General features: G+C 42.9%; 1 protein-coding gene across 1 annotated transcript in view; it reads right to left on the bottom strand.

Moving 5' to 3' along the window:
* LOC143961116 (low-density lipoprotein receptor 1-like) overlaps positions 1-5491 on the bottom strand; it is a 30731-nt gene extending 25240 nt beyond the window's left edge. Inside the window, exon 1 of the mRNA XM_077470285.1 lies at positions 5252-5491. Within this exon, the coding sequence (XP_077326411.1) occupies positions 5252-5318 (67 nt within the window). The 5' untranslated portion in view covers positions 5319-5491. The remainder of the gene's footprint in view (positions 1-5251) is intronic.
* Positions 5492-14508: the final 9017 nt, after the last annotated feature.

Genomic DNA, 14508 nt, shown 5'->3' with positions numbered 1-14508 from the left:
AATATTTGCTTTGCATGAATTTCTTGAAACCAGCATTTTGGATCTGTAGGCCTGGGCTGCAGAGATAAGTGTAGATTACATCCTTGCACCTTCTACTACCAATCAAGGGATTAGTATTTTTCTATAGGTCTTTTAAATGCCACAATACAATTTTCAAATGACCTGCCAGTAAACGGGATTATTTCTGGCCCGGTAACATGACATATTCACATCACGTAGGCCAAAATAAACCAAGAGCCGTCAAGTTATTTAAAGACAAAGACGTTAGTAAATAAACATGTGCTATCTCTGAGAATAAACCAGGGCCTCTGAGAAAGGCATGGAATATTGGCATGTTAAGGCGCCATCAATGCCTTGAACTTTTGTTTTGCTCAGCAGACTTCTTCGCCTGCCCGACTGCAAAGTTATAGGCCAGATTTATTCCAGTTCTGAAAGCACATGCAGTTTTTGAGTGTTTTTTCCATGTCCTCAAGAGACCTGTTTTTGGTATAATCTGAGTAGTTCAAGCAAGGAATGGCTCTCAAGGAATCTGACCGCCCAAGCTCTCTAGCAGTCACTGTGGCAATTATTAGCATAATTCCTGTAGGCTGGATGCTAATACTGCCCATCAATGCAGCGGATGGCCTCTCTAACTGATATGGCCACTGATGGTGGGGCAGAGCAGAGAATTCTGGTCAGTTCTTTCAAGGGTGCCATTCAGGGGATTGGATGCAACCAGAAGGCATCTAGAGGTGCCTGCTGTTCTTAGTATGGGAGAGCACCCATAGGTACACTTTAAAGTAGAAGTCAAGACAATACAGTCATCCACCTCCTATCTCCTTCCTGATCTGGCATCCCTTTTAACTGGGCTTTTATACCCAGGGATGGAAAGGTCTGCCTGATCACATGGCCACTGCAATTGGCTGTCACTGTGGTCACATGATAAGCAGCTCGTCTCACCAGCTCCTGATTATTACCAGAACCCTGGAGTTGTCTTTGACTGCTCAGTAACTTTGCTGGGAGTGGGCATAGAGCACAATCTCAGCACAGAAACTCTGCCCGCCCATAGATACATATGTGCAGCACATGGGCATTAGAGCCCAGCCTCTTTGCCGTTGCACATATGCATTATGTGGGTGGCAACAGCTCACTGCGTGCTCCCAGCACAGAAACCCCAGCCGCCATATGGTCTGAATGTGGATGTTAAAGCTTACCCTCTTTGCCGCCATACATATGTGTTACAGCAAGAGATTAAATGTCATCTCCCCACTGATCCTAAATTTCCTTATACAGTTTCTAAAAAAAAAAAAAAAAAAAAAAAATGTAAACGTTTTCTATTTGGTCACATGACCGCAAAGTTTTAGCGGTGGACCGACATTCCAAATCTTTAGAGCAGTGGCGTCATCCCACTGGTGTCTAAGGCTATGTTGGCCTAGGGGGAAGTGACACCCACCAGCCACATGCACTAAAGCCTTGTGGTCATGTGATCATTAAAAAAAAAAAAGTATTTATACTGAGTTTATTAGTAACTATATGCAATGAATTAAAGAACGGTGGGAGTTAACATTTAGGCCTCATTGACATGGAATTTTTATCACAAAAATCCAGTGTATCCTGGATTCAAAGGTGGACGTGGATAGTTGCGGCAGCTCACCCTGTACAAAGCAAAGACAGATGACCACTTCTGGATGCAAACAGCTTGCGCCCAAAAGCGTGCGTCTGTCCCTAACTGAGCTGTGTGACTGAGGCCTTAAAATGGTGGGATATTGTACTGCCTTTCCTTTTATGTGAAGCACTATCCATTGACGATAACCCCCCCTCCATCTCCAGAAGATCAGCAGGTGTGACCGCACGTATGCAAAGAAACCAATGGGCGTCACAGGGCAGGGTATGACGTCCGAGCAGCGTTGCTAAGCGTTGGTAACCTCAGAGTTGCTTGGGAGAACTAGTAAAAAACAGCCAGGGGGTTTCCATGTGGACATCCCTGCAAAACAAGAATAGCGATATAATGCATAGATGTCCACCAATATGGTGGTAGGGTTGCCACCTCATCCCTTTAAACCCGAACACATAATAATTACACAGGTTCTGTGGCTGATTAAGGTGGTAATTAAACTCACTTGGTGCCTTATCTGCATTAAACTAGCCTCATTCACATTCATATGTGTTCGGGTTTAAAGTGATGAGGTGGCAACCCTATGTGGTGGAATGCACCACATTCCGATGCAGGAGTGCCCTGCATCCACGCACTTTAACAACACTGGTGCAAAATCTGTTGCCCATAGCAACTCCTTTGGCACACTTGCAGGTTGCTATTGGCAACAACTTCACTTTCGCTGCAGTTTTTACAGATCTGCACATCCGGGGAGTGCGTTTAACTCTTCCCTTTACACTTTCTTGGCAGGCTGAGGATAACAATGTCGTTTGGCTGATTCAAACACTTGTAGAGGTGAAATCCATCCAGGTCCTCCACTTATCCACCATCGACTTTTACTAATGTTCTATCACTAAGTTACAGATGTTCTTGGAAAAACTACAAAGCCATAAAGCAATCACGCCTGTATGACTACGCTGGTAAGCGGACGTTCTTATCGGCATGCCACACCCTGGATTTACTCGCTGCAGGAGTAATGACACACTTGTGAGGAGAGTGACGCACTCCTTAAAGAGGCCCTGTTTTTTATCGAAAAACCCTTGGAATGGGAAAAGTAGCCATTTTTTAAAGAGAACCTGTCACCACACTTCTGTTTTTTGTAAATAAAACCCTTGCAATGGGGAAAATTGGTCATTTTCTAAAGAGGACCTGTTGGCACCACACTTCCATTTTAATTAAAACCCTTGCAGTGAGGAGAGTGACGCGCTCCTTGAAGAGGCTCTGTTCAATATTGAAACCCTTGCCATGGAAAACTGAGCTATTTCTTAAAGTGGACCCTGTCATGGTTGTCGCCACACTTTTTTTTTTTTAAATAAAACCCTTGCAGTGAGGTGAGGGAGACATTTTTTAAAGAGACCCTGTCACCAGAGGATGTTAAATACATACAAACAGGCCCACTGTTTACAGTTTTATTTCCTGTCATGATATCAGATGCGTCTGTGTCCAGCCTCCCTTGCACCTCCTTGCTGTCGTGCGACATAGAATCAAGTAATGAAGCAGCAGCAGCCCCATTGCTTCATTCTATGTCGCAGGGCAGGCTCTCCCATGGATATCAGGGATACGTTTCATAGGACCATTGCTCAAGCAAAAAAAGAATAGTAACCTCTATCTTCTTTATTATTGTATCATAATTTATCCTTTCTTATACTGTCTCTTTTATTATACTATTTTAATTTCTATTTTATATTACGTCAGTATCATTTATTCTACTGCTGCAAGACCTCCCATTAAAAAGTGAAGTCGGGAACCCTTTAAGATCAAGGGCGGGAAATTCCTCACAGGAGACTGAGGCGGCCTAACCGAAACCACGCCCCTCAGTGTCCTCGCCGGGCTAGGGGCGGGAGCTCGCATCGGCAGATATGACGTCGCCCAATCAGAAGACGGGAGCGGCCAGCCCATTCATCCTGTGAGTATGGAGTTGGGGCGTGGCTGCACAGGGGATGCCGGTTGTTGTAACTGTCACTGACATGTCTCGATGTAAAGTGCCCCTCACTATAGAATCACCTAATGATAATGATGGCTATAATAGTACATATCAAGTCAGTTAATGTGTCCATAACGTGTGCTCCCTATATTACGTCACGGCCAAGCCTTCCTCTTTACCTCACACGCCTCAATTCTGCGGTTATCTGAGGTAAAGTCCCACCAGCAGCAGGGGACCCCCATTAATGGGTGACAGCATGGCAGTCCTTAAACAGCCACTGAATGCAAAGTGTGCTACTACAAGTCCCAGAGTGTGTATAAGGAAGCACCCCTTGCTTTATAACAATGCTAAAAATGAAATAAATATAATAATATCCTATATAAATCTATAATAATAAAGGCAACAGCAGAAGACCCACCCATGCCTGACACTGAGTTCTGTTCCCAGCAGCTACACCCATTGACCAGAATGGGCAGGAGTCCATATTTTGCAGCACTACAAATCCCAGAAGACCACCCTTGGTCCATAGTAGTAATACATGAAGAACCAGCATTGCCTGACACATTGGCTTCTGTCCCCAGCTACACCCAAAATAGCAAGAGGCCACCTCTGTAGCACTACAAATCCCAGAATGTCCTTGCAGGGAACCACCCTTGGTCCATAGTAATAATAAATAAAGAACCATAACTCCCATCACAGGTTTGTCTCCCTTCACCCCGGCCAGTGATATCTACATTGTAATAATACAAGGAGAAACTAGAAAGCCCCCCCCCCCCAACGTGTCATGTGTAGAACCACAAGGCCCAGCAAGCTCTTTAGCCTTCTAGATTCATAATAATAAAACAGGTTCAACTGCACCACATGTGGAAAAAGACAAGGTGCAAACGTAGGACTACAAGTCCCAGAGTGACACCTAGGAATGAGGGAGCCACCCCTGCCCCAAAGCAATGCACAGGTATGCTGCACCTCTCTGCTGTCCTGAGGAAGGACTGCAAGTCCCAGAATGCCCAGAGTGACACCTAGGAATGAAGGAGCCACCTCTGTCTTGTCTGCTGTCTTCAGGAAGGACAACAAGTCCCAGAATGACACCTAGGAATGAGGGAGCCACCTCTGTCCTGTATTCAGGTAGGACTACAAGTCCCTGAATGACAAGGGGGGCACCTAGGAATGAAGGAGCCATCTCTGTCCTGTCTGCTGTCTTCAGGTAGGACTACAAGTCCCAGAATGACAAGGGTGGCATGAATGGAATGATGGAGTCACCTCTGTCCTGAGGTAGGACTACAAGTCCCAGAATAGATCCCATAGAAGGCCCAGCCATAGCACTGCACAGGTATGCTGCACCTGTCACCTGCCTTCAAGGAAGGACTACAAGTTCCAGGGTGACACCTAGCAACGAAGGACTCAGGCTGAGCTATAGCACTGCACAGGGCTGCTGCCCTCAGGTAGGACTACACGTCCCAGCATGACACCTAGTAATGAAGGAGCCCCCCATATAAGGCTCCTCCATAGCTCTGCACCTGTCCCCTGCCCCCAGGTCATACATAACGGTCCCCTGTCATTCCACTAATCCCTACTTTGCAGAAACATCCAGAACTGCAAATCCACAGCCCAGCACTACACACACAACACACAGGTATCATAGATATAAAGAGCCAACCACTGGACACACCCAGATGTGCAGAGTGCAGACTTACCTGAGTTAGCAGATGTCAAATGGAATAAAAGCAGCATGAGTGCCAGAGATGACCTGTAAGTCTCCATTCCTTAGATCCTTATTCCTGATCCCTATGGGTAGAGAATTAAAGGTAGATCCCCCCTGTGTGTGTCAGTGTAATGTGGGCTTCCCTCTGTATGATGGAGGAGAAAAGCACAGCTCCTCTTCTGATTGCACTGTTTGGGGTAGTCTCCAGTCAATTGCAATTAATTTTTTTTTGCACACTAGTAGTAAAGGAGGAGGAGGGACAAAAAAGTGGTGTGATTTTTTAAAGATGGTATTGTTCCTACCCAGGAGGAGGAGCCAACAACACATGATGTGACATAGGCAGAGCACTCCTATGCTGGGCAATGAGGGAGGCACACACCCTGGGGCTGAGTCATTTCCTATAGGCAGCACAGAGCCTCCTTAATGCATACCTCAAATGCCTGTGTACCCTGAGAGGAGATCAGAATAATGGGGGTAGATCTGGGATAGATCTGGGCAATTGTACAGGGGATCGACAATTCTGTGCTACATATAGCAATTAATTCTTTTATATGAGCAAAGCGAGCCAATGTTATATTCCCAGCGCTAAACCCTACATGGTTACATTGCTGCCAGGGTAACCATAAACACAGAGGTTGCCCGTAGCAACCCAGAAGATGCCAAATACTTTACGCTGTATATACAGTATATATATATATATATATATTATTACTATATATATATATTTGTAATGTAAGTGTGTTGGGACGCAGCATGCCCTACCGAATATATATATATATTTTTATATATATATATATATAATATAGTGTATATATATATATATATATATATATATATATATATATATATATATTTAATATACAGAGTATATGTTTATATATAAAATATATATAAGATATAGATCTGGCCATCATGTGCATTTATATATATATATATATATATATATATATATACTTTGTACATTACTATATATAAGTGAAAATCCAGATCTATATGTTATACAATATATATATATATATATATATATATATACTGGTTGGCTCTGTATACATATAACATAGATCTGGCCATCATGTGCATTTAAGAAAAAGTGCATTTTTTCACACTTAAACGCACCACAAACACGTTACTGCACCTGAAAACAAAAAAGCTCAATAATGCACTGCAAACACACTACAAACACATTGCAAATGCATGTAAATATGCGCATGGGGAACTGCACACTGAATGCAAAAATTTTGCTGTAAACAATCCCTAAGCCTAGGTTCACACTAATGCTTCTACACAATCATGTGTTTTTCTGTGCATTTTTTGTTGTGCGATTTTACACACTTTTCTGAGGTGTTTTTGTGTACAGACTGGTAGTTCAGCACAATACCCTGCCAAAAGTGCACCAAAAATGTGCCACAAAAGGCAAGTGTGTTTTTCATGCTCACCCATCGAAGGCCACAAAGGCAGTATGTTGCACACAAAAAAACAAAAAAAAAAAATTTGCCTTTTCAAAAATTGCACGCCACCATATGGCGTTTATGTGAATGAGCAGCATAGAGAATAATGTGATTTCCAATGTCATGTATTGCAGAGCGAAAGCAGACGCAGAGGAAATCGCACCGGCGAGTAATGCTGTGTCTATTTGGACACCTGAACTGAAAAACGTCATTTGGAGAAAAAGTGGAAAAGTCATTGTTGCTATGAAGTGCCTGTAGACTTATGCCCCGTACACACAGTCGGAATTTTGGTCGGAAAAAGCTCTGATGGTTTTCCCGATGAAATTCCGACAGGATTTCGCTCAAACTGTCTTGCATACACACTTGCACACCAAATTCGGACCGCTAAGAACGTGGTGACGTACAACGCGTACGACGGGACTAGAAAAAGGAAGTTCAATAGCCAGTAGCCAATAGTTTCCGTCTCGTAGTTGAATCTGAGCATGCATGAGTTTTTGGGTGTCGGAATTTCATACACACAATCGCATTTTTGGATAGGAACTTTTTCCACCCGAGAAATTGAGAACATGCTCTCAATCGTCTACTGGCCGAAATGCGGCAAAGCAAAAGACCGATGGAGCATACACACGATCAAATTTTCTGACCAAAAGCACTCATCTGTCTTTTGCTGGCCGAATTTCTGATCGTGTGTATGCGGCATGAGATTCATGGAGAACATGAAAAAAGAAAATGGTCCCCATAATAAAAAGGACAGGAATATAGCAATTATATATATATATATATATATATATATATATATATATATATATATATGTATATATAAATGTAAAAAAATGGGGGGAGGGAGAGGGGGTTTTTGCCCTCCCTCCTCCAATTTTTCCATCCTGTTCTGCTACTCCTCTCCTTCCCATCCTCACCTTCTTCCACTTTCCCCTTCCTTTTTCCATCTGCCCCCCCCCCCACTCTTTTCCTCCTTTCTTCTCCCCTTTGCCCTTCTTCCCCCCCTTCTTTAACATCTTCAACCCTTCTCACCTCACCCCTTCTTTAACCCCCTACCTCCTTTCTTACCTCCTTCTCTCCCCCCTTTCCTTTCACTCTCCCTCCCTTTTTTCCTCCCACGGCAATTTTTTTTAACCCCCATCATCTTTTCCTCTCCCACTTTCCCTCACCCTTTCTTCCCCTCTTTCCCACCATCACTCCTTTATTCCCCTCTTCTTCTCCCCCCATTTCTCCTTCCTACTTCGCCATTTCTCCCCTTTGCCCATCTCCCCTTTTTTCTCCCGGCTTTCCCCCCTCATTTTTCTCCCCTCCCATCCATCTTCCCTCTATTACTGTATACCCAGCTTAACGATACATTTCTATTACTATTCGTTCACATGAGCTGTGCCCTCTGAAAAGTGCTCAGCATTGGATCGCGCTTCAGAGGGCATTTGATAAGCAGCGAGGAGGCAATATATGGCCTCCTGTGTGATCCTAACACACTACCTGCCTAAGGGTGACAATGCTGCTCAGTTGTCACCCTAGTAAAGGATGTGTGTTTGGCAATTATAATAAAGTATTACTTATTTAAAGTATTTTTTAATACTTTTATACCTTTTTAAAATAATTTTGTTAAATAAATACATTTTTTAATACATTTTTTAAATAAATACTTTAATAAATTTAATAAAAGTATTTAATAAAGTATTACTAAGTTATAATAAAGTGGGGGGGGGGGGGGACTGTGAAAAAATGAAAACAAATGCAGCCACCACATCTAAGGAGCGCTACGCTGCAATACTGATATTAGTGGACACAAACACAACATAACTCCTGCTAAATCTAAAAGATAAAACTGTATTGAGATAATAAATAAAGCTCTGTGTATGAAGGAGGTCTTGGGGCTCATTCACATGGACGCTGTGGCCTGTACAGTGTGAATCAGTGGTCTGTTTATATGGCTGGGGCTGTGTGCAGGCAGCCTATGTTACCCTATGGGGATGCAGCAGCTGTACACACACAGCCGCAGGCCCTAATTTGACAGGCGTGTGTATGCAGGTGTACGGCCCCGAACCCAGAAAGTTCATGGCTGACCCCTCTTCAGGGAGCAAAGCGCATGTGTACGAGCCCTTAATATTTTATTAATTTTTTTTTTTTTTAGAAATGTAACCACTTGCCGCTTGTATAATTTACTTACGGTGGCAAGGTGGCACTGCTGTGCCGAATCACGTACCTAGTACATGATCTGACATTTATGGGTCTGGGGCATGCCTGTATGCCGCCGCCGGCCTGCTCCCTCTGTGATTATACACAGCAGGAGCTGGTCTGAGGCTACCGCGGACTCGATGTCCGCCGGAACCCGATGATCGTTTGTTACACAGGCAGAATGGCAGTCTTCCTATGTAAACAAGGCAGATTGCCGTTCTGGCGGTACAGAAGGCATGCATCCTGTGTTCCTGCAAAGCAGAGACATAGATCCATGCCTTCCCCTGTAAAAGCACCTCCCACAGTAGACAATAACATTGGCTAGGCACACCATTAACCCTTTGATCACCACTGTTTAACCCCTTCCCAGCCAGTGTCATTAGTACAGTGACAGTGTATATTTTTAGCACAGATCACTGTATTAGTGTCACTGGTCCCCAAAAAGTATCAATTAGCCCTTGTTCACACTGAGGGCAGGTTTGAAATCATGCGAGTTCAGCTGAACACGCAATTTCTAACCCGCATTTCAGTGCAACTTCGGGCTGGATGATTTGAAAGACATCTGTGCGGGTTCATGAACAGAGGTCTATTGAAATCGCCCCCAAAGTCGCCAAAAGTAGTGCAGGAACTACCTTTGGGAATCAGTGCGGCGCTGCAAAGTCAGTGTCCCACCGATCTGGACGGTGCCATTGCTGGCAATAGTCTCCAACTTGGCATGCAATTGTATGTCAAATCTGGCCAATGTGAACGGGGCTTAGTGTCAATTAGGTGTCTGACTGTTAGCTGCAATATCGCAGAAGTCGCTGACCACTGTAATTACTAGTAAAAAAAATATATACATAGAAATATCCCATAGTTTGTAGACGCTATAACTTTTTGCAAAAACCAATCCATATACGCTTATTAGGATTTTTGTTTACCGAAAATATGTAGCAGAATACATATTTGCCGCTCTTAGCGAGTTTCCTGCAGTCTATCCTCACCTATTTCTTTTCTATACATTTATTAATTTTTTTTCTTAACTAGTTTCCTGCAGTCTATTAGCACCCATTTCTCATATATATATATATATATATATATATATATATATATATATATATATATATATATATATATATTTTTTTTTTTTTTTTACTTTCTTGCCATTCATTCAAGACTATGCACACACTTTGGGAATATGCCAGTATCGGCCCTCATGATGTTCTAACACTTTGCTTTTAAAATCATTTGTTCTCAACATCAACTTCATTGTGTGTATACATATATACATGTTTTCTATTATTTTGTGTATGTTGTATCTACACAATGATTTTGACTGATGTGTCAAGTTTGCTCCAAGTTCAATTGGTGTATCAGATTTTTACTTGCAGTGGATTTGGACCGAACTCTTTACATCAGATTTGAGTGTAAGTACTGTGTATTCTAGTAGTACTAATTTTAATTGGTTAGTTCACCTGTAACCTAATGATGACACATTAGAGCATTCCAATAGGTAATGACTAATCGCTAACATATGCTCGAAACCCGTCAACCTCTTTGTCCTCTGCTCCATCTGTCAACCACTTGTCACATGAAAGCTTCAATAAAAGGATTTTTGGAAGTGCAGCCATCCGGAATCATTTCCTTACACATTGGTCTAAATTGATGAAGAAATTTGATTTTTTTACATTTTTTTTAGGTATTATTTAAAGTAAAAAATATCAGTTTCTTTTCTAAATTGTCGGTCTTTTTTTGTTTATAGCACAAAAAATAAAAATCCCAGAGGTGATCAAATACCACCACAAGAAAGCTCTATTTGTGGGAAAAAAGGACATCAGTTTTATTTGGGTACAGCATTGCACAACCTCGCAATTGTCAGTTAAATTAACGCAGTGCTGTAAAGCAAAAAATGGCCTGGTTATGAAGGGGGGGGTAAATCTTCCAGAGGTCAAGTGGTTAAAGGATAAGTTCACTTTTTGAACATGTAACAGCTCCCGCCTCCCCCCCCCCCCCCCCGATCTCGGGGGTGGGTCACTTTATGAACATTCCTTGTAGCATGCCCGTAGTCTTTGACTATCTCCTGTGCAGGTCTCCACTCTCTTTTAGCATGTCCGTAGTCTTTGACCATCTCCTACACAGGTCTGCACTCTCTTGTAGCATGTTCGTAGTCTTTGACCATCTCTTGCGCAGGTCTGCATTCTCTTGTAGCATGCCCTTAGACTTTCACCACCTCCTGCGCAGATCTCCACTCTCTTTTAGCATGCCTGTAGTCTTTGGCCATCTCCTGCCGTAGTCTTTGGCCATCTCCTGCGTGGGTCTGCATTCTCTTGTAGCATGCTTGTAGTCTTTGACCATCTCCTGCCACAGGTCTGCACTCTCTTGTAGCATGCCCATAGTCTTTGACCATCTCCTGGGCAGGTCTGTAGTCAGGCTTTTTAAAGACACCTAGACATTTTAAAAAAACGTTATAAAAAAATATGGGGATTTGGTCACACCATATTGCTATATGGTGCTTAAGCCCACTTACTGCGACAAAGTACCCCATGATTAGTGGGTCCTACACTATCCATAGACTAGGAGATCCTGCTTCTCTAAACCATGGGAGCTACACTCCTCTATATGGGAGAACATGAGGTCTCCACCATGACACAGGTGGTCACTAATGAGAGGTACTTACTGAGGGAGTGGGGTGCTCCACTCAACAGGATTTGGTCAGAATCCATTCAATAGACAAACAAGATATTTGGAGGGCATACACTATAAAAATGCATAAAGATGGTGCTGCCATAAGACCATACAACAGAACAAAAATATTACAGCGCACACATGCAAAATTAACATTTACCTCCAGCAAGGCTTTTTAACCACTTAAGTCCCGGACCATTTTGCTGGCTTAAGACCAGACCACTTTTTGCGATTCGGCATTGCGTCGCTTTAACTGACAATTGCGCGATCGTGCGACGTGGCTCTCAAACAAAATTCACGTCCTTTTTTCCCCACAAATAGAGCTTTCTTTTGGTGGTATTTGATCACCCCTGCGGTTTTTATTTTTTGCGCTATAAACAAAAATAGAGTGACAATTTTGGAAAAAACGCATTATTTTTTACTTTTTGTTATAATAAATATCCCCCAAAAATATATTTAAAAAAAAATAATTTTTTCCCTCAGTTTAGGCCGATATGTATTCTTCTACATATTTTTGGTAAAAAAATCACAATAAGCGATTATTGATTGGTTTGCGCAAAAGTTATAGCGTTTTACAATATAGGGGTTAGTTTTATGACATTTTTATTAATATTTTTTTTTTTTACTAGTAATGGCGGCGATCAGCAATTTTTATTGTGACTGCGACATTATGGCGGACACATAAGAATTTTTTGACACATTTTTGGGACCATTGTCATTTATACAGCAATCACTGCTATACAATTGCAATGATTCCTCTGTAAATGACACTGGCAGTGAAGGGGTTAACCAGTGGGTGGCAGTGTAGGGGTTAAGTGTTCCTAGGGGCGTGTTACTAACTGTTGGGGGCTGGGCTTTCTTTTAGTGAACACTGATCTCTGCTCCAATCACATGGAGCAGAGATCAGCGTCACTTGTTGCTAGGCAGAACTGAAAGATGCTGTTTACAATGGCATCTCCTAGTTCAGCCGCCCCGTGAGACGATTGCGGGTATGCCCACGGCGATCGAGTCTGCGGGACCCGCGACCGGACTCACGGGGGTCCCGACCGACACGCGTATGTGCCGCTGGCGGCGCGCTCGCGATGGCAGGGTGGCAAATTTAAAGGGACGTCCAGGTACACCCATTTGCCTGCCCGTGCCATTCTGCCGACGTACATCGGCGTGCGCCAGTCGGGAAGTGGTTAAAAACACCTAGACATTTTCAAAAAACATTATCAAAAAATATGGGGATTTGGTCACACCATATTGCTATACGGTGCTTAAGCCATTAGTGACCACCTGTGTTCTCCCATATAGAGGAGTATAGCTCCCATGGTTCAGAGAAGCAGGATCTCCTAGTCTATGGCTAGTGTAGGATCCACTAATCATGGGGTACTTTTTCACAGTAAGTGGGCTTAAGCACCGTATAGCAATATGGTGTGACCAAATCCTCATATTTTTTTATGTTTTTTGAAAATGTCTAGGTGTTTTTAAAAAGCCTTGCTGGAGGTAAATCTTAGTTTTGCATGTGTGCGCTGTAATATTTTTGTTCTGACTGGAACAAGCATGCATTATGTGAAGTCAGCCCTCCCAATCTAGACACTTGTGCTGAGTCAGTGGAGCCATAGACAGCCAGGAAACTGGCATTTTCAGAAGCAGAGCTCATCAAAAGCAGTCTCTATAAATAACGCTATCTCATATAATACCTCACACCTTTCTTGTGATGATCATGTCACTTTTTCCAGAAGGTGCATCTTATCAGCAGTGTCACGGGGCTGCAATTATTCCCTCAAAGTATTCAGTTACTTCAGTTATCAAATCTCCATCTTTATTATTATTACTGAAACACAACAAGGACATGTGACTAATGTATTGCTTCAGGCCTCGGCCTTCCTTTCACACCACCTCCTCCCGCCACTCACAGGATTATAGAAAGTTCTCTGCGCTGACGTCTCCACAGCACGATTTCATAACTCCGAGTGTCTGTATCTGAGCGATGACCCCTTTTATCTGACTACTGGACTGTTTTCAAACACAAGATAGGACTTTGACATCTGGAACCTATATACATGCAGAGGTTCAGCAAGAGAGGCGCGCCGGGATTGGCTGCAATACCAAACCGCAAATGCCATGCCACATAATAAGTGTGGGGTTATTGTTATTAACATAATCCATTATTATTGTTCTCATATTATTATCATAATACAATTTTTTTTTCAAATGTGGTTAGGAAGAGGAAGGTAAGACTAGTGTTAATGGTAACAAATCATACTGCTATACATGAATTGACTTAAATCTCTGCTGTCCAATCTATGGCCTACAGGCCACATGTGGCCCTTTGGTGCTTTTTGTGCTGGCCCTGCAGACAGTAGTCTGTGTTTCTCTATTCCAAGTAGCTCTAGTAGCCTTATGTAATGTGCCTGTGACTGTCTCCTGAAGCATGTCTGTAGTATTTAGCTTATATGAGTCCATACCTCCCAACTGTCCCTGATATTGAGGGACTGTCCCTGATTTTGAACAAAGTCCCGATGTCCCTCTTTCCTCCTCATTTGTAACTCATTGTGGTCTGATCTATATAGTTATATATAAAATGCACGTTTTATCTTTCAAAAAGTGTTTCATGGCGCTAAACCTTTCATACAATTTCTAAACTGCTGCATTTGTAAACTTTAAAAGCCATTATAAAGGAATAGTAATGGTATAAGAAAAAAACACTTGTGGGTTTAACTAATTTATGTTTGCATAATTCTCCTTTAACCACTTAAGGACCGCCACGTGTAAATAGACGTTGGCACAATGGCACGGACAGGCACAAGCACATACCCGTACGTGCCTGCCTTCCAGCTGGTGGGGGGTCCGAACGGACCCCCTCCCGCTGGCTGTGGCGGTCTTTTTCGCTTCAGGAGCGATCCGGGATGAGGGGATGGCCGTTGGTTTCTGGCCATCCCCTCTCGATCGCTCCTGGCGAATGAGA

The sequence above is a fragment of the Lithobates pipiens genome, unplaced genomic scaffold (assembly GCF_037356315.1).
Source record: "Lithobates pipiens isolate NorthernLeopardFrog02 unplaced genomic scaffold, aLitPip1_a1.2 Scaffold_8, whole genome shotgun sequence".
Lineage (NCBI taxonomy): Eukaryota > Metazoa > Chordata > Amphibia > Anura > Ranidae > Lithobates > Lithobates pipiens.
Note: the sequence above shows the minus strand (reverse complement) of the source record. Positions and strands in the feature narration are given on the sequence as shown.